Source organism: Empidonax traillii, unplaced genomic scaffold, assembly GCF_003031625.1.
Source record: "Empidonax traillii isolate 1590-97213 ecotype Southwest subspecies unplaced genomic scaffold, ASM303162v1 scaffold1268:size140479, whole genome shotgun sequence".
Classification (NCBI taxonomy): Eukaryota; Metazoa; Chordata; class Aves; order Passeriformes; family Tyrannidae; genus Empidonax; species Empidonax traillii.
In genome coordinates, this window is record NW_020956461.1 from 18,417 (window position 1) to 45,262 (window position 26,846).

The 26,846-nt window shown below is 40.3% G+C and overlaps 1 protein-coding gene across 10 annotated transcripts; it reads left to right on the plus strand.

Annotated features, from left to right (window-relative positions):
• On the plus strand, positions 1-26,792 carry SLC7A6 (solute carrier family 7 member 6). Of its 10 annotated transcripts, none has more exons than XM_027906268.1 (11): positions 62-80; positions 3,950-4,110; positions 5,980-6,543; positions 9,017-9,142; positions 11,001-11,145; positions 13,098-13,221; positions 22,789-22,892; positions 23,197-23,293; positions 23,539-23,688; positions 24,402-24,585; positions 25,964-26,792. In XM_027906268.1, exons 3-11 carry the CDS (start codon positions 6,021-6,023, stop codon positions 26,056-26,058), a joined length of 1,548 nt encoding a protein of 515 aa, XP_027762069.1. In that variant the 5' UTR covers positions 62-80; positions 3,950-4,110; positions 5,980-6,020; the 3' UTR covers positions 26,059-26,792. The 10 variants fall into 10 exon arrangements, with proteins under 10 accessions (XP_027762074.1, XP_027762069.1, XP_027762068.1 ...); XM_027906267.1 differs by lacking the exon at positions 62-80 and adding an exon at positions 215-313 and having other exon boundaries at positions 25,964-26,790; XM_027906266.1 differs by lacking the exon at positions 62-80 and adding an exon at positions 623-662.
• Positions 26,793-26,846: the final 54 nt, after the last annotated feature.

A 26,846-nucleotide genomic window follows, 5' to 3' on the forward strand; every position in this document is an offset into this window, starting at 1 on the left:
GGCGGGGCGGGGCGGAGCGGCCGCCATCACACGTGTGGCAACGGGCGAGCATCCCCGAAACGGCAGCGGCGGGAGCGGAGGTAACGCGGCGGTAACGCGGGGCCCGCGGCCGGGCGGGACTGCGGCGCCGGCCCCGGGCTCCCTCCGCCCTGAGGGGAGGCTGGCGGGGCTCGGCGCAGGGGCTGCCGGCGGCGCCTCTCCTGCAGCATCAGGGGCTGGCGGCCTCGGCCACCCGAGGAGCCGCAACTGTGCGGGGCGGGAGCGTGATAAATACCGCGTGCTGTTTTTAAGGGGCGATTCAGCGGCAGCACATGTGAGTGTCCCAGCCCTGACAGTCCCCGGCTGAGGCGGGAGCCTGGAGAGCTTCCTTCCTGGCGCTGTCGCAACGCTGGAAGTCCGTCTGAACCTCGCCCCTCGAGGGGCGAAATGAGACGCGATCCCCCCTCCGGCGGCGGGACCCCCTCGGGGTCCCCTTCCTGACAGCCCCGGGCGCCCGTCCCGAGCGAGGGTGGTTGTCCGGAGCCACGTGTTGTGTTCGGTTTGGCAGCGGGCGGTGTGAGGGGTCTGTGCGGTGCTCCTGGCCGGCGGGGCAGGCAGTGTAACTGTGCTAACGGCGCGCAGGGAGACCCTCAGGCCAGAACGCCTCGGCTCGCTGGCGCTCGGTACTGATTTTCGTTGTTTATGTGTTTTTAAGTGTCATGTATTAAGTACAATCTGTTTAGGCGTGACCGTGGGTTGCGCCTGAAGAGTACACATGGGTGTAGGTCTGTAGGTAAGCCTGTGCTGTTTGGCATGACTTTCCCCCCTTTCGGGAGGTTTTCACTTTTCTGCCCCAGGATAAAAAACAAGGTCAGTTATTGAACAAATCTTTCTGTCTTTACCTGAGCCTTATGCTACAAATTTCACCAGATGTTTTGCTCCTTGCAGTTGCTTCATGCACTCCCAGCCGCGCCTCTTGCTAAATCAGGACTGTCACCACAAAGTCCGTGCTGTGAGCTTGCTTCTGTTTTTTCCCTTGGAAATATAAAAATAAATTAGAAGTATGAAGGATATAGTGGCAAATTGTTTTCCACTTGGAGCTGGCACGATTGTTTGAAATTTCTCAGTTTAAAATCTAGGTTAGTGTTAAGTATGTGGATTTGTCTAGGATGGGCAACTTCAGAATTTTTGGGAAATTTCTGAGACGTTGTAACTGAAATCTGTTGTGAACTGATGATAGGTCTTTCCCTCATTCAGTGTTCACAGCCTTATTCAGGATTTGTCCAAACGTGGGTAGTATGTGTATTTGCAGAACATCTCTTTCCAGCTGTGTCACAGATGTGTATGGTCAGGATTTACTACCATCACTGATAAACTATCAAGTGAATGATTGACATAGTAACCTCTCTTTCATTCCTTTTTACATGATAAACATACCTGGCCATTTTTTAAAAAATGGATGTTACAACCAATTCTATTCGATTGAAGGTTTATGTGTTTTTTTTATAACCCTAAAGATGGTACGTTTGCATATGCAAGCACAAAAGATTTGGTTGAACAGAATAATCTTTACGTTGGGAATTGCTTTTGTTGCAAGGGCTTCCTGTCTGCTAAGCATATGTATGTATGGCAGGGAAGTGATTCTTCTCTCACCAGCAAAAAGGAAAACACGTGCTAGAGAAACTCTAAGCCTTTCCCATGTAAATGTTCAGACTGTGAGGTGCCTGAATATATACATTGCAATGAATAAGCATTTCTGGGACTTACAACCTGTGCTCTGTGGGTGCTTAACTAACTCCCTGAAGACTTTGATGCTGTTTGCCTGTATAAAGCAGCCTTGACTCTTACTGGAAGGGCCATTCATTGTGTTCAGAAATAGGAGCCTTACATCTGGTACTTGTGAAGAGTCCAAGTACATGTAAAGCTGTGTTATGGCAAGAGTTGTTTGAGGCAATCAGGGTGACTATGGAAGACAGGCAAGAACACCAGAAATCTTTGGTAATGAGCAGGTACTGTATAAGAATACAGCAAAACATAGTAAACTTTCAGCAGTTTGGTACTTCACCTGGGTCATTAACCCACCTGCATGTTCACCCCAGCCTGAGCTCATGACAGCTGTCCTGCTCAGTGGGAGAAAGGGGATCTTGGTGGAGGGTTCCTCTTTCCCTTCCCTTAAGGGAGGGCTGCCCTGTAATGCAGTGTTAGTGCCCTGCTGAACGCATGTTAACCTTCATTAGCTCCTTTGGGACCTGGCCAAAGTGGGGTAGGCCTTACCAGAATATACAGTTTTGGTGAAACACTGAAGGGATCCTCGTTTCAGGTGAGTCTGACCCAGGTTCATATTAAAGTCTTTTCTATCAATGGCAGAGTCATTTTAGTAAAAAAAGAAAATCTCCACATATCAGCGAGAAGATTCCTCAGAACTGCAACAATCAGCAAAAAAAAAAAGAGTTGGAAGACTTGGTATTGCACAAGGGCAAGCAATGAGGAAATCCTTTTTAGCTAGCTTGTGTGAAAGCATAACCCTGCATTAGCCATAGCAGTCCTGTGGCCAGGCTTTGGCAACATTAGAGATTGTTCTAATAGTATTTTTAAATGCAGTGTTACAGGATTATTGTATGTTAGAAAATATATACTATTTGTCTCTCGTTCTCCTCTTCCAAGCCTGTCTTCTGTTATCACAGAAGTGGTGATCTTGTGACAGAATCACAGATTTTAATATATATGTTTTTTCTGTATTGTGTTAATATTGACATAGCTTCAGTTTTCTAGTCTCTGCTCTCCCTCTTCACTGTTAAGTTTTTTCTTCCATTTGGTAAAAGCTGCAAATTTTAGTTCCATTTAAGATTAACTGAAGTGCTTGTATGAAAAACCTGCCAACAGTTTTGTTTCTGTCGCAGGGGTGCTGTAATAAGACATATGACTCAGGCAAATAAGCAATTCCTGCCCTCAAGGCTCTAAGGATATAAAACAAACAAGTGTGGAGGAGAGAAAGAAATGCCAAAACTGGAGTGAGCTGTTGCACACACCTTCATTAAATCCTAGTTGTGGGCAAATACCCGAAGTTGGGAATAACAAAAGCAGACTTGGAGAAGAAGAAAGAGTACTGGGAGACAAAACAGGCTGGGCTGAGAGATAGTGTGATTGTTCTTTCCTGGGTAGAGCAGATTAGGGCAAGAAGTGGTCAAGGTCATCAATAAAAATGTGTATAGAACTGCAGTCACGTGCTGCTAATTGAGATGGAGGCATTTGAACAGTGGCAGAGTCACTAGTAATTAAATTTACCTCTGAACTTCAGACCGCGAGGTAAATCACGGTTACTCTTAGTGCAAAACTGCCTGTGTGTGAACACATCAGATTGGATGTGATTTGAATGATTCAATTGATCTGGATCAAGTCAAACCATCACAGTGTCTGAGTATTCAAAGTGATGTGTATTCTTCTTATCTGTACTCTGAAAGGTGTTCCAGGGAGAAACGGGAATGATGATTAGGATATGGGGAGTAAAAATCATGTGTAACTGTGTAGTTATCACCAAAATGATGTTTTACATTTGTGATGAATTCTTGATATTTACAATTTTATCCTTTAGCTGGAAGGGCTGAAAATCAACATGGCATATTTCCAGACTGGCAGTTGGATGTCGTAATAGTAGCTGTAGTATTCTTGTTTTTCCACTGACATTTGTTCAGGATGATTTGCCCTCTGAAATACATTTGCAGCTAGTGTTCTGTCTGAGTTCATTTCAGAGAAATGAAAAGACTCAATTTGGAGTTAAATGTTACTTTTATGGGTCACAAGTGTTCCTTTAAATCCACTTCTTACAGCCAAATTAGTTATGAAAACATCTGCTTTGATTATTTGTTCTGCTATTTTACACAGCTTTCCGATGATTGCATCATATTTACAATGGATTATTATAATAATTACATTCATTTACAGAGTAATAACTGATCTTTCTGTTGTAAAGCAAATCAGATAATCTTGTGAGCTCATAGACCATGTGTCTTTTTGAAGACTTAACTCCATTACACCGATAACAGAAAGTCAGCCAGTACGTGGTTGCAAATGAATTTGGCGTAAGATAGATGGAAGAGCAAATAACAAGGAGAACAGGTAACAAGTGTTGAGGTAAATATGCTTTCCTTTTCTTTTGCAGTTTTGGGCACACTCATCTGTAGAAACTGTGTGGATCCCTCTCTCTTGGTTAGTTTTATTTTGTTGGACATACCTCATTATAAACTCAAGCTTTTAAGTTCTGAAATATCAGAGATTAGTTTCTAGAAGGTTGAAAATTTTTAGTCTAATTATAAGTGTGAAATTTGATGGCTTCTGATGTATGTATGACACCAGATAAGATGCTGACTCATGTATAAATGATAAAATATGTATTTAGTAATTAACCATCTTTAAAGTGTTTCTTCGGAGTACTGAGGGGAAAATAAATCAAAAGGCATCCAGCTAAACAGATTGAGGATCTAATTTTGCATTCTTTAAAAGAACACTAAATATTCATGAGTCAGAGATGAATGATGTACCATGTTTCAATAAACGATTTGTACTCCATTTCAGTAGAAGTTACTTTTTTACTTGATTGAAAATAGTCTTTATCATTTTCCCATCTAAACTATTCTGGTTTAGGGATGTCTAGTCAGGTTTTCTGTACAGTAGTACACAGGTGTTGGCTTTGTGATAAAGGAATAATATTCCCTCCAGAAAGGTGTGTTCCTCCAAGTGCAAGGGAAGACGTGTATCTTCCTGTGTTAGTAGATGCACATCTAGTTTGGGTGACCTTTCAAAATCCCCATATTCAGGATTCTTGTTCTCTTAGTTGACAAGTTTATTGTTGCAGTAACAAAACCTTTTGTAAAATTAGTGTTACCCCAAAAAAGCACAAAGTCACCCCTCCCTCCCCAATCAGCTGCTTTATTCTAAATGACCCAGACTTCATTTTTTCTGTTCTATAATAATTGAAGTATACACTGAGAGTTTAATGAGGCACAGGGCAAATGAATGGTCATGAAATTAATTTTGGTAATTATGTAGGGCCTACTCTTTATGCAGCTGATAAACTAGTAATCAAATGTTCGTTTGCAGTTTGAACTGGTTTCCATAGAAGATTGTTCCTTGAATAGATTATTTCTTATTTGAACTTCTATAAAATGAACATTATTCAGAATTATCAGTATATTCTTGTGCTAAGAAATCTTCTTAGCAGTAATTTGCTTTTGGAAGGCATGGGAGAATTTTCTGGAGACTTGAAAGGAGGTGGCTCTTTTCCAAATGGTCAGTTCTGAAGCAGAGGAAAAAGGTTATTTAATTTCTGTGTTCTTAGATACTGTTAAATATAGCTGCATGGAGGAATTTGGATTGAAGCTGCTATGGGTTTTCTCATGTAGAGCCTGCACTCTTAGATAACTTCCTTCTTCTCCAAGACAGAAGGCAGTGAGATGTGGAAATAGTTTTGGGGAGGGAGTGAAGCACAGTATTGGTGAGAAGTCTGGAGCTGGATCTGGGGATTCTGGAGTGAGTAGCTCTGCCCTCCCTGCATGAGTAATGTGTGCAGCCCTGGACCGGGTCACTCATGAACTGCACCTTTGGTGTTGCAATGAATCGGGCTTCGTGCTTAGAACGTCTATCCTGCTCTTGCAGTGCTTGCTTTTCTGTATCACTTCACTGTGCTCCTATCTGTTCTTTCTTCTGTTCCTCTCAAAACTGGAGCCCCTGAATTCCACCTGTCCTCAGTTTTGTTTGTTTGTTTTCCTAAAGGTAGGAGCCCTCTCTCATCTGAAGTTGTATTGGAATTTGTCTCTTTCTCTGTGTGAGTTGGTTTTCCTCTTTAACTGTGCATGAATTTGTGTTAAAAAAAAAATACGAAGGCAATTTCTTAGTTTTCATTTGTAGATCACGGTCCAAAAAGATGGAAAGAAGATTTTGCAAGAGAGTCCTGGCATAAAAAAAAAAAAAAATAATGATTTCAGCTGTTTCATTTTGTTTTAGATTGTGATTTGGAGTCGTGAAGAATTCACAGTCCGTCCACAATGGCAGAAAGGACAGATGGTACACAGTCACATATTTCAGTGGCTGAATACAGCCCTGTCAATAAATCAGAAAGGACAGACCCAAGTGAAATGAAGCATGGAAGTGAAAATACTTTGCAACTGAAGAAAGAAATATCTTTGATAAATGGGATAAGCCTTATTGTGGGGAACATGATTGGTTCAGGTATCTTTGTCTCTCCCAAAGGAGTTCTCATCTACAGCAAATCTTATGGATTGTCTCTCGTAGTTTGGGCAATGGGGGGGATTTTTTCAGTCTTTGGAGCTCTCTGCTATGCTGAACTTGGAACCACTATTACGAAGTCAGGAGCCAGCTATGCATATATCTTGGAGTCCTTTGGGAGCTTCATTGCTTTTATTCGTTTGTGGACCTCACTCCTAATTGTTGAGCCAACCAGCCAAGCAATTATAGCCATCACCTTTGCTAACTACATAATTCAGCCCTTCTTCCCTTCTTGTGATCCTCCGTATTTGGCTTGTCGTCTCATAGCAGCTGCTTGTGAATGTAAGTATTGCTTGAAATTCACTATGGTCGTTTTTTATCCCTGGTAAGTTTTATTAAAACAAGTCTTACCAAGTCTTAGAGTCGTTGCATACGAATAACTTGCAGGTGTTCAGTGAGTTACCATTTGCTCATTTGGAGCACAACAAGGGGTTTAACTCTTCCAACTTTACTTGCAAGGCAAAAATGGTGGGAGAAGTTGTTTTTCCTTGGGAGAGGTTTTTTAAATCAAACCTCAAGGTACTCCTGGTATGGTCTAAGTTGTTGCAGAATGGCTGTTGACATGCTTCAGTAACTACTCTGTTAGGGTTTCAAAAAATCATTCAAGATGATGCTTGTGATGAACCATAACATCAGTACTACAGTACCTGCTGTATAGTTGTTTTGAGAAGTGGAGATATTGTGTGCACAGAAAACCTGTGTGCTACAGAACCAAAACTTGACAGTTCTCAGGAACTTTTAAGTAGCTAAAAGATAATGAAGTTGAAGAAAGCATGAGAGAATAATTTCAGTAAAAGGAGAGAGGAGGTGTGGTTTATTAGGTTCTTGATTATCTATCTTTCTTTTTCTTTTTTAAGGTATCAGAGGCAGAGTAGCATTTCGTCTGAAGTAGAGACCAAGCCCTAACTCACTAATAATAATTACTCCCAATGAAAGATGCTTTAAAAAAAATGGCTGAAATAAACCTTGAGCAAATACTCTGATCACTAAAACTGAGGAGCAGAGACTGAGCAGTTGGTTGTTTTCCTGAGGGCTCTTTGGGAGCTGCAGCAGTCCTGGCTTTTGAGATTTGATACAACTGTTTTTTTCCCCTCATCTTGCCAAGCTCAGTGGACTCAACAGAATCTCATTCAACTGTTTTGCTGGGCCCGACTGTCTAACATAGTAGTGCTGTGCTTTGGAGATCATTACCTGCTTTTTGTTGAACCTTCTGTTTGACCTTCTGAAAAGTCAATGCTTTTCAATCTGGTAGCTGTGCTAAGCTCATTTTTATCTTAGCAGTATCACAGTATTCTTGGATTCTGAGAAAGGAAATAATGTATTGCATCTTTTCATTTGATTTTTATTTGCTACTACCATACTCCTGAAACAATCCAATTTAGTTTCTATTTATATGCATATTTTAAATACACAGTATGAGAAAGTTCTTTGGAGATAAAAACTGTGGTAGAATATAACCACTCCTTTTAATAGCTAGAGAAAATATGAGATTTGGGGGAAATATTGTTTCCAACACAGAAGTTTAAATAATTCAGTGATAATCTAAGAAAACTATGCACTGAATTAGGATTTTGTGAAATAAATACTGAAGATACTGAATCCTGTTCAATATTCAGCCCTTGAGTTAAGGCAGAGGTTGTCTGGCTCTATCCACTTCAAAAAAACCAGTAAGAAATGCAAAAGCAAAATGTTGAAAGCCATGAGGACAGTCTTGGGGAAGCTGATCATGTGCGTAAGCTTAGTCAGCAACTCTGAAATATTGGTGAGATCTGACAGTCTCATTTCAAGTTTCATCACAATCTTGTGAAATAGGTCTGACTCTAAATTTATTTTGGAACAGAGGGAGGAGTATACTCAGAATACTCATTACTTACTCCCAGTTGTTGAAATTGCAGGTGGCTGTTGCATTAACTGTAAAGCACATGCTCTTGAGAACCACAGAATGGTTTGGGCTGGGAGGGCCCGTAACACTCACCCAGTGCCACCCCCTGCCATGGGCAGGGACACCTTCCACCAGCCCAGGGTGCTCCAAGCCCCATCCAACCTGGCCTTGGACACTCCCAGGGATCCAGGGGCAGCCACAGCTGCTCTGGGCAGCCTGTGCCAGGGCCTGCCCACCCTCACAGGGAACAATTTCTTCCTGATACCTAATCTAATCTACCTTCCGGTTAAAGCCGTTACCCCTTGTCCTATCGGAGCATGTCCTTGACAATTCCTTGATCAGGTCTGTTCTCTCTTTGAAGTACAGTTCAATGGAACTGGAAAGGGATATTGAATCATCTGATACTATACCTGCTATTGCAACTACTCCATGGGTGTTGAACTCATCCTCAGCTAGCAAGGGAGGATAAAAAAACTTTTCAAACACACTTGCCTGAAGGAATTTCTAACTAGTCTTTCATTTATCAGAACAGTATTGATACATTGAATTCAATTACTTCATGTAACAGTTTCTTTAATTTCAGGATAGCTGCAGAGTGCAGCTGTGAGGAGTAACATTAGGAAAATGGGCATGTAATCAGAGAAGGGGAAGGTCTTTCCTTCCATCTTTTGAAACAGTGTGTTCAGAACTGTTTCTCGCTGTTTTGTTTGAACCGCTGTGTTTTCAGTACTGGTGTATTTGGCTTAGTTGAACCTAAGTAATTGTATAACAGGTAAGTGCGTATTTAGATTGCAATTAAAATCTGTGAAAAATGGATTAAACTGAACATTGTTCAAAGGATCTTTTAATTTGTCTTCTTTTTTCCTCTTCTAGGTCTTTTAACATTTATAAACTGTGCCTATGTTAAATGGGGAACACGTGTGCAGGATGTATTTACTTACGCCAAAGTTATCGCTCTCATTGCCATCATCATAGCTGGAGTTGTTAAAATATGCCAGGGTAAGCTTGTAAAATTAAAGCAAAGGTTTGTATTTATCAGTTAAACTGAGTAACTGCTCTAAGGACTGCAAACTGTGCTTTATGAGATGCCTCAGTACAAGGAGGATATAGGCACCTGGAAAACACCAGTAACACCACTGTTAGGCATTATCATGATGCTGTATTGGGAGATATCCAGCCTATCTCAGTTGACTTTGAACGGGGTGAAAAAAGGTATCTGATGGCTCAGCGATACTGTGCACTTTACAGCCTGCAGCATGGAATAATAAAGGAAATTAAACAGCCAAACACAGGGACAGCAAACCACAGTGGGAGTGGGGAAAGTTGTAAATTCCATCAAGAACTTAATGCTTTACAGTGAGATCAACTGAATATGTTTTTTTTACAAAATGAATTTTGTGCAAGTCTCAAAGTGTCTGGAATTAAAGCAGAAATAGAATATATAGGTAGATTTCTGAAACAGCAGCTCTGTTTTTCTCAAAGCCTGAGTTCTATTTTAGCTGTTGAGAATTAGAGAGTGTGTGTGTGTGTGTGTGTGTGTTGGGCATTGACCTTTAAGTCAGAGAAATTCTGAATTCAGTTTTGTTCTTAGCCCTTCCTTTGGGGAGAATGTGTTGGTGGGTTAGCTTAAAAAAATGCCCCTCCTGCCATAAAGGCTTGTCTTTCCCTGGCAGTCTGGCAGTTTATGTCTTCTGCTCTAACTGGTGGTTGTTGAAAGTTCATGAGCAAAGTAATTATTGTGAACGGGACAAGAACACGCAGTGTGTGAGCGCCATGTGAAGTGTTTCATCCTTAGCATATCAGCCCAGCCCTTGTTTTGTAGATACCAAGCTTGTTCTCAACTTGCTTTGTGTCTCCCATCTCTGTTTCTGACTCAGCAGTTACTCTGCCAATGTCTGTGCCAAGGGAATAGCAACCCAATATCTGATTGGGATAAAAAGCCAAGGGAATAGCAACCCAATATCTGATTGGGATAAAAAGCCAAGGGAATAGCAACCCAATATCTGATTGGGATAAAAAGCCAAGGGAATAGCAACCCAATATCTGATTGGGATAAAAAGCCAAGGGAATAGCAACCCAATATCTGATTGGGATAAGAAGTAGGGAAGGGAAGTAAAGATATTTGAGAGGCCACAAACATTAGCTTACACAGTAACTCACCTTTCTGTATTTGCTGGGTTTGTGTGTGTCTGTTTGTGTAAAACAGTCTGAATGTATAAACTGTCAGTGATGAACTTGTCTTGGGTTGCTTAAATCAAAAGATGGCACAAGTTTTCACAAATACTGGTGCAAAAACCATAACTTTTTCTCTTAGCTTGGGAAAATTTTGTGTCAAGTAACAGAAGTATTTTAAGTTCTGTTAATTTTTCTCAGTATTTGACTTTTAATAGCAAAAACTTAACATCCACTTAGGTGTTTGTGTAGGGTTATTTGTCATAGTTATCTAAAAACACCTGTAATCTTTGTTTTCTGCAGAGATGAAATGTTTAAAAATTTAAAAGGATATAGAAGAGTGGATTATTTTATAAATATATGTCATAAAAACTAACCTTAGCCTGAGTGCTGTTGTTTCCAGTTGTTTGTGGCTTAGTCTGAATTTAATGTTCCTGAACTTATTGTGCCATGGTGGACAAACCAGGTGTTTCACTGTAGAATGCTATCATCCACACCCCATGATTTTTAGTAGCTTTAAATCCTTGTTTTTGTGGCTAAAGCACAGAGAAGAATTGGAAAGAAGGTCTTAATAAGCAGATTTGAAGGAATTAAGGTTTCTGAGGTTTTTTGTGTGACAAATTGAAAAACATTATTTGCTGTATTTTAATTATGCTGTCCTTCATTGCATCTCTTCCACACACAGGGCATACATCACACTTTGAGAACTCTTTTGAGGGATCCTCTTTAAATATTGGAGACATCTCCCTTGCACTGTATTCTGCCTTGTTCTCTTACTCTGGTTGGGATACGCTCAATTTTGTAACAGAAGAAATCAAAAACCCAGAAAGGTAAATTGATTCAAGCTTTTTAAAACTGGATAGTTCCCAAGTTGCTTTGTTTGTGGTGTTATTCAGTAATGGGTTCTGAGCTTATACAGAGATAAGTAGAGCTGCTCGATACTTAGATGGTGAGGCTGTGAACAACCACTGGCAAAGATTTACTAAACTCTGTTAAAAATGGGAAAGAAAGAACAAGGTAAGAGTAACCACGTCTAGATACTGCTGGATGCTGGATTCAGTGCCTGTTAAGCTTTCAGTCCAAGATGTTGCTACTGTTTATTATAGTAGGTGTCAATATTGCAGTGGAACAGGTACCTAATTGTTATCTGTGCTCTGTTTATCAGTGTGACCATTCTGATTGTCTCACAGGGTGTTTAGATGATAAAAATGTATTCATAATCTTTTGCTCTGTGTAGACTTCAGTGCCTAATACAAGCTCTGTTCTTGGTAGAATTGTAGCTGTTAAAGTGAACTTCCAGTGTCAGCTTCCTGCATCGGCAGTTCCGGGCAATAATGAGGTTCAATTCCAGACTTTGTAAAATTACTGCAACAATTACGTATTTTTCACGTTCACTTGATTCTTGGTGTCCTCATGCTTGTCCTCTGAAAAGTTGCCATCCACAAGTTAAATTTAACATAGATGCTTGGTTTTTAATCTGGGATGATGCAAAGTCCTTAAAATACCATTTCAGCTTTTTGTTACTCTGTGTAACATTTCCGAATTAATTTCTCAGTGGTTTTCTAGTTCTGTTTCTTCTCTGTGCTGAGGTTCATGGGTCTCTTACTGTGGGTGTGCAACCTGGAAGCAGAGTCAGAACTCCCAGATACTGATTTACTGATTTATATGGGGCACTGTGGTGTATGTTTGCTTTTCTGCTTCCACAGCATCACAGAGACACAGCTGGACTTCTGGGCCTCAGGAAGTTTTTGAGGAAGCTTTCAAAGTTTTAGTCAGACTGATAATTTTTGTGCTTTGTTGGGGTTTCTTTGTTTTCGTTGTTGCTACTGAAAACAATGTTCACGGCAGGTGCTCACTGATGTCCCCATGCTGTGTTTGATTTCACACTGGGCAAATGGGAGAGTTCTGCTCTCAGAGCACTCTCTGTTCTGCTTCCCTTTTGGAAACATTTGAATATCCCTGCAAGGTTTGAGGAGAGACTAAGGCTGAGAAAAGCCAAAGCTCAACATCAAAAATTAGCTTTTGCTCTCTAGTTTCTTTCTGTGGAGCTGCAGACTCAGGACTGTGAGTTTATCTCACAACTAAATCTTATCTGTTTACATCTAGTGGTTAGCAGTGCTTTCTTGTTATTCTTGACTCTTTTTTGTATTGCTTTCTAGACATGTGCTTGCTAGTGATACACCACATCCTGAGTTCCCAGCTGGGTAGCACTTTTGGATCTGCACCTCTGTTCTCTGCAGTTGTGCAGCCATTGGTTTGTTCTCTGGATGGTGAGGGCAGATGGGAAGATGAGGGGTTTGGTTTGGTTTAGTGGATCTCCCTCCATCAGCTCTAGAAGCAGGTGGTAGAAGAATAGCTGCATGTCCCAGGGAGAGGGAGTGCAGTGCCTCGGTGCTCTGCCTCTTTGGGTTCTGGTTGTATGAGTTAACGTGGCCAGTAGGAAATCATTTAAAGCATGTGAATGTGAAGGCTACTGTTACAGATCTGGAAACCTTGAACTTGGGGTATTTGAAGAACGGTTGCATAGAATCGGTTTTTACATGTAATTTAGGCTTTGGGTTATTGTAAAAATTAAATTTTTTTCCAGTATTTTGCGTTAGAATTTTTAGTTTTAAAAGAAAGAAACCAAATCCTGGTTCCAGAGATTGAAATCTGTATTCTGGCTCCATAAAGGAGCCATAATTCTGTCTTTTGTAAAGGATACAAATAAAGTTAGTTTATTCTGTTATTAATGGATTTTTTTTTCTGCTCTTGTGGGGTTTGGGGTTTTTTTGTCTTCCAGGAACTTACCACTGGCTATTGCAGTGTCTATGCCAATTGTGACTATTATCTATATTATGACCAATATAGCTTACTATACAGTGCTGGATGCTCAAGCTGTTCTGTCTAGTGATGCCGTGGCAGTGGTAAGTTGACCATGTGGCATTTTGCTATTTTATTAACTTTGCACCTTTTAGGGATGCATTTCATTTTAAGGGGCAAAACAGAAAAACCCCCTAGTCTACTATAATGGTTACTGGGACACAGATCAGCCTGGGGTCTCCTCTGGATAACTTACAGCACCGTCTGCCCGACACTGTGGGTGTTTCCAACAACTTTAATATTCTGAAATTCATTTTTGTATATGGAAGGAAGTTGGAATCCCATTAAAATATATAAGCTTCTGAAAGTAAAAGCTGGTCAAAATGTGTTTCATATTTAAGCTAATCATTAAACAAAAGTGAAGGTTTGTTTTTTTCCCCTGTAACTAGTGAATTAACTGAATAGCTCTGGTTACTATATCCTTTAAGGTTGAGGCTTGGGAAAATTTCATCTTTTTGGTTATTTAAATTGGAGGAAAAGAAATAATACCATACCTTCCTTTTAGGTTCCTAATTGGCTTCTAAAATTTAAGTAGTTAGACAATGGACAGAGAGTTTTAAATACATCAAAATGAAGGAAGTATTTACTCTGTTTCCTCAGAGGATTACTGTGATTAAAAACTGGCTTAGCAAACCAGGAAACTCTTTTTTTAAGGCATTTAGGCAGATGGTTCCACAAAAGCACTTCACTTTATTTCAAACTTCACAAATACTTATATTTAGCGTGAACTTTCAAAATAGTTTATTGTAAATGTGGGTTGTGACTTTATTTCAAATGTAATTAAACAAACATTTATTTCAGAATGTATTGAAAGTAAATAAACTTAAATTCTTTACATCTTTTTAGCTGAAATGTGCAAATACAAATTTGTCATGAAATGTATATGAAAGACTTCCTGAAACACTTCAGAATGAAACAAAAGAAGGACAGAAAATATTTATTTTTGAATAAGCATATGCTAAGGGGTAGTAAAATATCCAGGAGTATTCATCTTTGTTGCAGGCTATAGTATCCCATATCAAGTACCTTCCAGTGACCAATAATGAAATTATTAATACTTGTCTATAGTTAATTAATCCAGACAAATCTAAAAGCCAATACACAGTCCACTGTGTGTCCTGATTTCTGTAAAGCAACACAGGTTTTTTTCCTATCACAACTTGAAAAACTTTGACAGCAGTGAAATTCTGCAGTGCAGTCCAGCCTGTCACCTGGGAGTGCTCTGTGCCCGCTGTGCCCCTTGTCATCGCAGAGGTTTGTACAGCCATGGAGAGTGGGATCAGGAACCCTGAGCCACCCTGGGAGCCTGGGGAAGGATTCCCTGGGGAAGGATTCCCTGGGGAAGGATTCCCTGGGGCTGCCCAGCCCGTGTTCCTGAACACACCAGGTGGTGCAGCAGCAATTGGTGGCCAGAGGAGTGAGGGGGGAGGAATGCCTGAATCTGGCTGCACATGTGAAACCCAGGCCTACATTTTTATGGGTTTATAGATGCTTCATTTAGTTGTTCTTTGGCACTGGTTTTTTTACCAAAAGTGAGTATATATTTATACATTTCTGTCTGTACACTGCTGGAATTGTAATACTCAGAACTGGACAGATTAGGCCTTCCTGTCTAGTATAGGATGCATCTGGGCATGGAGGAGAATAAAGGAAGACACAAGAATGATATGAAGTCCTTAGTCAATCTAATTGCATGCAGAGATATTAAGTGACCAGAATAAGAATGAAAAAATATGTTTGTGCATTCTAAAGTTGTTTCAGAAGTTTTGCTTCTTGGGCTAATTTTAATGGAACTTAACTGAATGAACAGCTTTGGAAATCTAGAACCACAATTTTTCACTAGATCTCAGGTTTGTCAGTACTTGAACTAAAAGCCAGACTAATGCTCTATCTAAAGGCATCTTTGCTGAAACGTCATATCAGCAATGGTCTTCTGGTTGCTGCTGCCTTATCCCTTTAGAAGGAGCAGCTGAAAGTGCAGCTGAAGTTTAATAATACTTAACACTTAATTCAGTGACGATTCCTTTTCGTTGCTGATGTAAATTCAGTTTCCCAGGTTTATGAAATCAACATTAGGTTTGATCTACTAATGCAATGGCAAGCTGTGTGGAGCTCTGGAAGGATGTCTGTGGAGTGGAGGAGTTGGCCCTGAGGGTCTGACACGTGCACTACACCTCTGATGAGGTCTGGGCTGAATGCTTGTGTGTGCTTGGATTGCAGGGGGGGTACAGCAGGTTTGCCCTTGCAGCTCATCTTCAATTTAGGCTGTTCCAGAAGGGAACCTCCCTTTAGCTCTGATGTTAAACAACGGGAACCAAAAAGCAGCAAGTGTCCATAATTTGGAGAATGCTTCAAAAGTGTACTTGCAGTCCAAATTCAAATACTCATCATGCACCCATAGTTTTTAGTGAATTCGTGGGGGATAAAAGCTAATGAGTGTATTTGAAAATCCTTCTATAATACAAAAATGTAAAAATCTTTATGGTGAAACTTCTCTGGGTGGTGGAAGAGAATTTATCCTCAGTGGAATCTTTAAGAAGACTTAAGGCACTGTGCTTAGTGGATGAATGAAGAAAGGAGGTGAGAATTAAGCTATTCAAAAACTTAATCTGATGAAAATGAGCCACTTTGATCTACTCACATACTCTACATGTGATACAGAATACTGAGTACTGTAGTTTCCTTATTGCCCTCTCTGTAATTTTAGGGTGAAAATGGCAATAATGAATTTTTAAAGAATTGTGGTAGTGATATTTCTGCATTTGAGAGCCCTTTGTGTAGTAAAGCAACAGTTCAATTTAATCTTTTTGCTATTTTGGGAAGGAAGGGAGTAGCTTTCTCCTTTTCACTCAAGAGGCTTTGAGCTGGAAAAAGGGGGCAAGTGGGAAGCTGTTTCTAGTTTCTGAATGATGGGAGCAAAAGTTTGAAGTAAAAGAAATATGAGTATATCTTCGAACATCGCCTTGCATACTATTTTTCTTGGTGGCTGGGAGGTGAAAGAAGTCTTACCAAGGGATTATATGAAAAAAGAAGTGATAAAATGTCCTCCTTTGACCTCAAAATTGGCTTCATTGTGGTATAGTCGCAATGCTGGGGCTAAGAAACTGGTTTTTAAAGCTTTTTTGTTGAAGTAATTTAAGTAATACAGCGACAGGTAGCTTAAAATTTCTGCAAATGCTCTTCAGGTGGTTGCTGATCATGTCAAATCACTTCCCTTTTCGAAGATTTCTGTCAGTTTCACACTTCTGATTTACCTCCTTGTGCAAACCATCACAACCTTTACATGCTTTAGAGCATGAAGCAGTTACTCTCTAGCACAAACACAAATAAATAAAAGCAGACATCTCACCTTCCCCTGTCACTAAACAACTTTTTTTTCATTTGAGACTGCTGTGGCATTCTTTGTTTGTGAAGGGGGCATCTGGTTCTACAAACACTTCATCATCTAACAGGAAAGAGCACAGCAGCTGCCAGAGCCTCCCCTGTTACCTGCTTCCTGTGCTGGGCATGCCTGGGGGTTCTGATTGAGCTCACGCAGTGGGTGACACCTGGCACCTTCCTTCTCCCACTTGGAAGCGCTAGAAGTGGTTGAAGCAAACAGTTGGTTGTCCTGCATAGGCGGTTGAGATCTTTGTGGAGCAGTACAGCTTTGTCACTAAGCTGGGGATAAAGAGGAGGGTTTCGGTGCATCTTCACAAATCACCTCACGAGCCAGCATTGACCAATCCAATTTACCTTGGTGTTCTCATATTCCAGAGCACACCAGCTCCCTCAGTGAACTGCAGGGGGGGAGGTGGTGTGTTTTAGCTGTTTGGTTCTTCTTTGGTGTATAGCTGAATAAATGATGATTCTCTCTTTTCTAACTGAATTCAGATAGAATTTTTTAAGTTATTCTTAGACCTTTTGGGTATTACTTCACTTCCTTCATTTGGCCAGTCACTGGCTTCTTTTCTAACAAGGAAAATCTGCTTGTCTTCAACTGTCAGTGTCATGTTCCTCTTCTTTGCTTGCACTGGCACTTCCCAGTAAGGTTTCTTTGGATGAAATGCACATTCCCTGCCTTATGATTGAAGAACTCTTCATTAGGGGCAGGCAGGTGCTTTCAGAGGAGAGCTGTTTAGTAAGTCATTTGCCTGCTTTCTTGGAGCCAGCTGTAACTCTGTACCAGTGCAGCACTCCTGATGCCAGTTATGTGCTTCTCTGGCTTTGGAGTCCAAGCTGAAAAGCTGAGCCAGAACTTGAAATAGTGCTACATAATATTTTCAGTGTGAGAAAGGTAAAGGACTTTGAAAAACGCTAAACTCTTATTCTACAGCTAGATATTAGAAATGCTGAGAACGGGACAGATCCCTGAGAAAATTCAGATCCAGGATCCTCAGCACCTCCATGAAAACACGAACAAAACTGTTTTACTGTTGAGCTGACATCTGTTACCTTAGTGTGGGCCATGCAGAAGAGACATGCTACGTGCAGTAGACCTGCAATATATTAATGCAGCACAGTAATGCTGGTTTCTCTTACCATAAGATTGTATGCAGTGACCTAAAGATGAGGAGGGAACTCCATGCTGGACCTTGCACTGCACTGGTACCTTTTCCTCCTAGAAAAGGCATTGCCAATAACACAAGGAGAGGATTATGTCTGTTTGAGCAAAATTGATCAACAGCGTGGTGGTTGAAACAAGAATTACAAGAAAAACGAACACTTAAATTGCTTTCCTTTGGAGCTTTACAATTTTCTGACTGTTTTTGGTTGATGTGCACTCTTTCCTTTCTTTAGTAAATGATGTTTCATTTGGTCAAGATGGAGAGATGTCATACAGTATTCTGACAATGTAGTCTGTGGCAGTGGGAGAACTTCATCTACTCAGGGGCTTTTTTTGCATGGACAGCTTCCTGATTGCCTTAAATCAGGGTTTGTTTCCTTTAGGAAACACCACCTTAGATGCCTGAGAAGTTTAAAATGGAGAAAACATTCTGTAGCTCTGACTGACAAATCTTCCTGGAATGTGTGAATGTATTTATACTCCACCTCAAGAGAAATGTCAAAGCAGAATTAATTGCACTTCCAAAATACCAGTCAGATTGTGCTTATATATGTGTGTGTGTGTATATATATATATATAAAAAACGTCCCCTTTCTGCTCTGTGTGGTTTTCAGGGTAAGAATGTTGTAGAACTGAGCCTGGAAAAGCTCCAGTGCCATAGGATCTTGAAAAGATGCCTTTTAAACTTTCCTAATAGAAACACCTCAGAATCTTTGGGTACAGTGCTATGTAAGTTTCTTACTCATGTTAGACTGCATTCTCTTGGCATTTATCCCTCCAGTCAGTACTGTTGAGTGCTTTGCCAGCCCAGCATGTGCTTGCAGCTCCACGTGCTCTCAGTGCAGTCTGGCATTTTTGTGTGCCTCTAAGTGCACTTTTTGTGTTCAGCTAAGTGTGATGAAACACTTCTCATCTCGTGATTTGTAACATAAATGTGGGTCTTGCTAATCATCTGTGTGCCTGAATTACCGAGTGTGAGGCAGCATTCTGTGTGTACTGTTGTGGCAGCTCTTTACACAGGCCAATTCACGCTCATTTTAGTTCAGCCTGTTTGTACAGAACTGTGGTTTGGACCTTTAAAGGGACAAAAAAGTGTTCTTGCAAACCACGCACAAGTTACCAGCTGATGATCATGAGATCAAACTAACCCAAGATAAAAAGAAAATGTAGTTAAACCAGTCATTCATGTCTTGAAACAAAGCTGTAATTCAGTTTTTGCCCATTCTTCTGGGAGTAATGTAACGTTTTAGCCATGATGAAATAAGGGCAGTTCAGTTGAGAAGTGCATGGCTGGAAACATCTTCCTTCATCTTCATTCCCTGTTGATGATTTGGGAAAAAAATAAGAGAGAACTAAGGGGAACAATTGCAGGTGCATGTCCTACAGTGAGCATGTATATGTGTATACCTTAGGTGTCCAGTGGATGGGAGGGCATAAAAGGACTTTATCTGTAATTGCAAGTGTTGTATCAGCCACTGAATCTCAGTTTCCTAACTGGTAGAAGGAGTTATAGTTCAAGTCTGGACTACAGGACTTGTCAGACTATAGCAGAGATGACAATTTAATCTCTTAATCCTTCTTGCTCTTTAGACTTTCTCAGAAGGAACCCGAGACGAAGTCCATCCTCATAGTGGTGACTTTCTCCCGTTATGGTGGACTAAATGCTTCTGCTTAGAGCTGCCTCCAGGTAGGCTCCTCTGTCATCCTCCACATACCCTTGAGAATGCTCCATTCTGCCTTTGTGCCACCTCATTTGTTTTTATAAATGCACTTCCCTACTCCCAGAAGCAGTGGCAGTTAAAGTGGAACTGGTGAGATGCTCAGTTCGGAGCCCAGGTCTGGCTCATTTGTGGAGGATCCGCCACTGGACAATTGCAGTTGGAGCAGAAAGCAGCCACTAACTCTTCTCCCCCCTTTTTTTTTTTTATTCTCTTGGTACAGTGCACTTGGTGTATGTGCTTGATAACTTGATTGCTTGTTGGACTTTTCTCTGCCCTGCCTTCTTGTGCAAAATAATCCTCTGACAAACGCACACGGTGAATGTTTATTGTGGCCGCTTTTACTGACGCTTTCAGTAACTCTTTCAGCAAGAAACACTGTAGAGATCTTTAGGTTTGTCTTTGTTCAAAAGACAGGATAGCTGAGCTTTGGAGAAGACATTTCTTGGCATCTGTTGAAAAGGGAGTGTTGAAGGATTTATAAATTTGTACTCAAGTGTTGAGTATTAGTACATGAACTTGTTAGAAATGAGGGTGAAACCCTGTCAGAAAACACCTGTAGGAAGGCAGGTGGTTCTTTATGTGTTGTGTTAAGCTAGTTAATATCACTAGAAAATTGAGGCCAAGTTTAGGTACCTTTCAACTTTGTTTTGCTTAAAGATATTTTTGCAGGCAGATCTACTTGGCAAACCAAGCTGAACTTTTTTTAGATGGTTCTCAATTAAAATAGTCTTTTACGTGACCTCACTTAGGAACAAGTTTAGTTCTCGAAGTTTCTGCACCCTTCGCTCTGTTGGGAATGCCACCTCCAGCATGAGAAAGTACACTGGAAATGAGAGTGCTTGCTAAAGGCTGTCACTGTGTTATCCTCTCTTTTCAGGAGTGTGACTTGTACAGATGTAGGGAAATTCCTTGTTTAGGCTTTGAGCTTGATCAGCAGTTGTTGTAGAACATCCAGAATACATTGAATCTTTAACATTTTGATCTGTATATAATTTGTGGTTTTTACTGCTCACATGAATGGTTGTTGTTTTCCAAGATGTGTGAAACAACATTAGCATATCTTAGAAAAATCAGATCTACAATATGGGATGGAAATGACCCTTGAGTTAGTCCTGCACCTGTCATTCCACACTGGCCCATTACTAGATGTTTCAGAAGGAAATGGAAAATGCTTGTTAAGAGTGCCTTTTGGAGGGAAAACATTTCTCCAAATCACATATCAGCTAATTTGCATCCTTCAGCATAAGGTTACATTCATACATTTTCTCTCTCTTCTTTAACTTTAGCTGTTAATATGACTATCTAAATGCTTATCCTTTAGGCAATCTTACTAAACATCTTAATTCTCTAACATCTTGAGTGAGTTCTATATCTTAGCTTTGTATATTTAAAAATCCTCTAGCAGTTTTAAATTTTGTGTCATGTAATTTCACTCGCTGTTTGGCTTCAGAAATCAGCAGTCCAGGTTTAAATAGTCCTTTAAACTATTACAACAATTGCCTGTTAGAGCTTTCATCTTGTCCTCATTCTCACTTGTCTGGAGAAGTTGTTTTAATTCACTCACTGGATCATAATGAAATACGTTCTCCATCAGGGTTTCTCAAAGCTGCATTTAGATCCAGTAAGGATCTGAGAGGAGCACTTTGGGATTCTAATAATTGTCTATTCTTGGGCTGCAGAAATCTTTTATATACAGTGATGTAAATTATGAGTCACGGTTTCTACTGATTGAAGAGTGATAATCCATGGCATACAGCACACATTTCTTATGGCATGGTCTTTTGCTAAATTGAAGTTCTGATCTCAGCCTGAAGTAGAATTTGTACATGGATTAGTTCTTTTATATTTGTCTGGTGTTAAGTTTTCTAATATCTGTGGGAATCTGTGTGCATCGGTCCACCCCCGTGTTGAAGCTCCATTTGGAGGGAACCTGTGGTAATAAATATAAACTAAAAGGGCTCAGGAAGGGAGGTGCTTTTTTGAGAAGCAGGGTGACTAACACGGTGTGTTGACTTTGACCCTTTTGGCAAAGTTCCCATTGAAGTGATTCTATGATTTTCACTGTCCTTCAGCAGCAGGAAATGCTATCTGCCTTTGCTGAGGCTCAACAAAATTACACAAAGGATGGAATACATTCTGCTTGTTAGTGTAAATGATGTTATACAGCCAAGCAGAGCTGGATTCCAGCCTTAACCTGAATAATGTGCTGAACATGGCGTTTTGCCAATGCTGACAAAGAACAGGAAACTTGAGCTGGCCAAGCTTTGTTTTATGTTAGTGAATTTCTCAGCATGGTTTAAAGATTGACTTTATATACAGGGTTTTGTCTCATGAAAATCAAACACTTATAACAAAATCCCCCAACTGTATAAAGTCATTTAGGCTTTTTTGACCTACAAAAACATTAAGAAAACAGATCATAATGCACTGCTCTTGGTGATCTTGTTCCTGCAGTAGTTAAATCAAAATGTGACCACTGTTTTATCAATATAACTTTCTATGGTACAAATAAAGGCCAGTTCTGAATGCTAACCACCTTTGACCGAGCTCCTTAGCTCATAAAGGTTAGGATGAAGACCACTAGTTTAAAGGGGAGGTCAAGGGGGAGGTGTTTCAAAATACTAAAATATTAAAAACTGAAGAAAATGTTTGTAATGGACAACCCTGCTGAAAGCTGAACTACTATATGTGCTTTGTATGTCTGAGGATCCTGAAATCCAAACAGCGAGAGAGAGAAGAGAAAGTGATTTAGAGAAAGGTTGGTAAAAACGTTCAGATTGCTGCTGCTTGCTAAGGTCAAAATGTTAGTCTTTGGAGTTTGTTTGAATACAAGTATTAGGTGTATAAAGGTACTTCTGTAAGTGTGTACCTTTCTGTTTCTATAAATAGTTATCTCATGCTGCCTAATGGAGATATGATTCTTCTTCTACCATGACTGTTAGTTTGCTTCTGTAAAAGAAATCATGGAAGCAATTTAGCCATCAGTAGGTAGAAATGGGATAGGTAGGAAGAGTTCCACCCACGTGGATGATGAGTTCTGTAGGTCACTTAGATAATAAAATATATTGGTGAGAAAATTCTCGGACCATTTTGTTTTTCTTTGTGAGCATTATTTTTGTGAGCAGTAAATGTGACTTCAGGTGCTTGGCTAAAGAAGTTTGTGCTTATTTAGAATTCATAAATAAAGAAGAAGGCTGTGAGCTGCTTTGTGCTGCATTATGGATTGTCCTTACTGTGTTACTGTTTTTCCATACAAACTCATTACACAAGCTCTGATGTCGTTGTTTTACGTACACTTTTTCACAGGTATTTTCATGTTTCCTTTTTCTTTTCCCTTTCATCAGACATTTGCTGACCAGGCATTTGGTAGCTTCAGCTGGACAATTCCCATTGCTGTAGCCTTTTCTTGTTTTGGTGGCCTCAATGCTTCAATTCTAGCATCATCAAGGTAGTGCATATCTCTTTCAGTTTGACAATAGAAAATTTGTTTCTGTTACTGTAGCTGTTGTCTATTTTAGCTGTAGCATGATTTTTTAAAAATAGATGTTAACAGCATGTTTCCAAAAAGCTTATATATCTTTTAATGGTTGTTGTGCAGTACATCTCTAAAAGAAGGGTTGAAGTTTAAAGGTCCCAGTTTAAAGGATGGAAATTGAGTGGTGTAAACATTATACTGGTTATTTTTTGATTTTCTTTAATACATTCTCTCTCACCTGTGGCCTCAACATGTGTTTTCTTACTGTTCTTTTCAGGCTATTTTTTGTAGGATCTCGAGAAGGTCACCTTCCTGACCTGTTGTCCATGATCCACTTAAGGAGGTTCACACCTGTGCCAGCACTGCTCTTCAATGTAAGTTGTTATTGCTTTCCTTTTCAACTTCTCAGATGGGAATTATTTAAAAGAACACTTTGAGAAATCCACGAGAGAGAACTTCAAATTAACTGGTATCAAGGTGCTTGCTGAAAGAGTGATTTGTGAGGCATAAAAGCATTCCATACACCAAGGAGTGCAAGGTGTTACTTCAAGCAAAAAGCAGCATAAACAGTAAGTTTCAATCTTTTGTTGTCGTTCTCACTCTTGTTCTTTTCTAACAGTGTATTATGACCCTTTTTTACCTGGCTGTGGAAGATGTCTTCAAGCTTATTAATTACTTCAGTTTCAGTTACTGGTTTTTTGTTGGTCTGTCTATTGCTGGACAGTTATATCTCCGTTGGAAAGAACCAGATCGACCCAGGCCTCTTAAGGTAACACTTATTACAGAGTTGTTTAAAATCGCTGTCTTCCATGTAATAAAATATATAAAAATACAAAAGCACTGTCTAAAATCTGGACCATACATTTTGTGTCTAAAGGTTACAAATTGATCAGGATGTAAAACATGGTTTCCATTTTATATTGTACAATGAAAGTTTGCTGGTCTCCTAGGGCAGAGATTGTTTGAGTAGTATATTACTGTGTGCTAGTTCAATCAGTATCCCTTCCCTCTGCCAACAAGAGAATGTCTCTAGAGGCTTACATAGTAGTCAGCTTTTTATCTTGAATTAGAAATCTCTGATAGGGAATGCTTAAATATCTCTGTCAGTGTGGATCACATTTAGTTCTGATGATATCTGATCCTCTAATGACCTTCTCATACTTTAAGTTGATGCTCCACACGAAGAAGTCATTCTGGTTTCCCAAGCTCTACTGGACTTTTCTAGAAACACTTCATGCCACTCTACAGCTTCTTTCAGCACAGCAGAGTTACCATACTTGTTAACTTCTGCAATTTCTAGCAGGAGTTCTGTTAAAAATAATTCTGCGATATTTGCTTATGGTTCTAAATAGCCAGATATAGAAGAGGAAGAGCAGATAATTTCACAAAGTGGGGTTGAGAGGGAAAAGTCTGTATCTCAGTGTTTGTAACTGCAGGCAATGAATATTTCAATAACATTCTGTTCTGTTTTTCTGTCTCCAGCTGAGTCTGGCTTTCCCAATAATATTCTGTATGTGCACAGTATTTCTGGTAGTAATGCCACTCTATAGCGACTTTATAAATTCAGTGATTGGAATTGGCATCGCTTTATCAGGAATTCCAGTCTTTCTCTTGGGAGTCTATTTACCTGCATCAAGGAGACCTCAATTTATTAACAAGATTTTAGGTAAGTTTCTTTGTAGCTGGAGATGTTGTCAGGAAAGAGGAAAATGAAATGGGTGAATCTCGGTGTGTTGATGAAAAGGGCTGTGGTGGGCTGACCCCAGCCAGCAGCAGAGCACCCACAGAGCCCCTGGCTCACCAGCACCCCCCAGCAGGGCTAGGGAGATAATTAGGAAGAGCAAAGGGGAGAAAAGACAGTTTAGTAAGTGAAGAGAGGGGAAAAACCCTGCAGCAGCAAGAGCAATCACTTACCACATCCCACAGCAGTCCAGTGTGCAGCCAGTCTCCAAGCAACAGCCAGATGGAAAGACACTCTCTCACATGCACACAGTTCTTGCTCTACCTGTCTTTAATCCTGAGCATGACATTATAGAGCATGAAATATCCCTTTGCCTGCCTCGGGTCTGCTGTTCTGGCCATCTTCCCTCCAAACTTCCTGCCCCTCCTCATCCTGCTGGTTGCAGGAAGGGCAGAATGGGAAGAAAGAAAAGAAGCCTCAACCCTGTGCTGTTCAGCAATAGCCAGAACATGGGTGTTACCAATCCCTTCTGAGCCACAAGCCCAGAACACTGCACCGTGTGTCTGCTGTGAACAGTGTTAGCTGCATTCCACACAGACCCACTGAAGATGTGCCCTCACTTTGGACTTGGTTACACCCACATTTTATTCCCTGTGTATTTAAAAGACCATCCACTTTCTAGCCACACATTTTGTCCTCAGTCTTTATACATTTCTCTTTAATTAAGCACAGGAAGAGTATTTTATTTTAAGCAAGGTTAATAACTGTGAAAGGGCTGGACATTTGTGGTAACACAAGCTAACTGTCCAGCTTTACTGAATCAGTTTTTAGATATGTGGGTCACAGATGGAATTTTGCCTTCTGTTGAATTATAGCAGTTAAATTTCACATTTTTCCCCAGCAGTGCACTGTTGTCACTGTTACTATGTGAGAAAAACACGATGAGGGATGTGGTAAGGAAGGTTTATAGCATAATCTTAGATTGAAAGAGGATGTGGTGCTGCAGCAGTAGCATATATGTAAATAATGAGTAATCTTGTAACTTTCCTGTGTGCTATTAGTTTTGGGTTTTTATTCAACCTATTTCACACTCTTAATCATAGAGAAAAAAGGTTTTATTTCAGTTACTTGGCAGGGTGTTTAGGAAGAAAAACACCTCAGGATAGCAACAGAACACTTTAAACAGTATCTGTTTAAAAAAAAATAAACGAGTGGAAGACAGTTATTGTATTAACTCCTATTGTTTGTTTCCCTGAAGGGAGGTGAGGCAGCTTTCCTGACAGCTCTCATTACTCAGATGCTGCTGTGTAATTAGAGTGGAGATTCGTGACTGTTGTTCTCATGTCTCCCATTTCCTGTGCAGGTGCAGTCACACGGAACATGCAGCTGCTCTGTTACTGTGTTCTAACAGAGATGGACACAAATGAGGAGAAGAAGTCAGAAAGAAAATCCAACTAAAATTTAAAGCCATTACAAGAAGCAGGAGGAAGGATACAGCAGTTAAAACAACTATAAAGGGAAGAGGTAGAACTGGAAAAAAGGGGAAAACTGTTTCCAGTGGTCTTTTAGAAATACTGAAAATGTCCTTACAGCGGGATTCCCACCGAGATCACGCCCTTACGTCACACTCCTGAAGTGGGACGTGTTTCCAGGGCGTGTTTTCCGTGGGTGATGAGAACCTGCCCTTCCAGGCACAGCAGCTGTGCGTCACTAAGGTTCCTCCAGAATCGCATTCCAGTGGTGAGAGCTCCCGGATCAAATTCCATTGCTGCACAGCCACTGGAGTAATGCATCTTAACTTACACTGAAAACCACTCTGACTCAAAAGACCAAGTCATTTCCAGCTTCATTCTGATGGATTTTTGCATGAAATGATTTGCTGTGCTATCTCAGTTCTTATCCCAGAAGACAACTGCTTACAACTACCTACCCAATTCGTCATTGAGAAGAAAAATGAATAAAGTTGTGCTCCATTATTTAAAGACTGAACCAACTTTTCTCCCTTAGAGATAAGTGTTTTATGCCACATACTACATGGAATTGTGGTATCTGACTGTGGCAGATTTAATCAACAAAGCACCTTGGCACTGAAGATTTGATTACCTTTGATGATTCTTTCTTGCAAGCTTGTTATTGGTGAACTTCTGCTAGGTTTTATGAAATTTTCAAAATTAAAATGTTCAGTTTGAAGCCTGTAAGCATTTGTTTCTGAGCTGTTTCAGTGAACACCCAGTAGCCTTGTGACC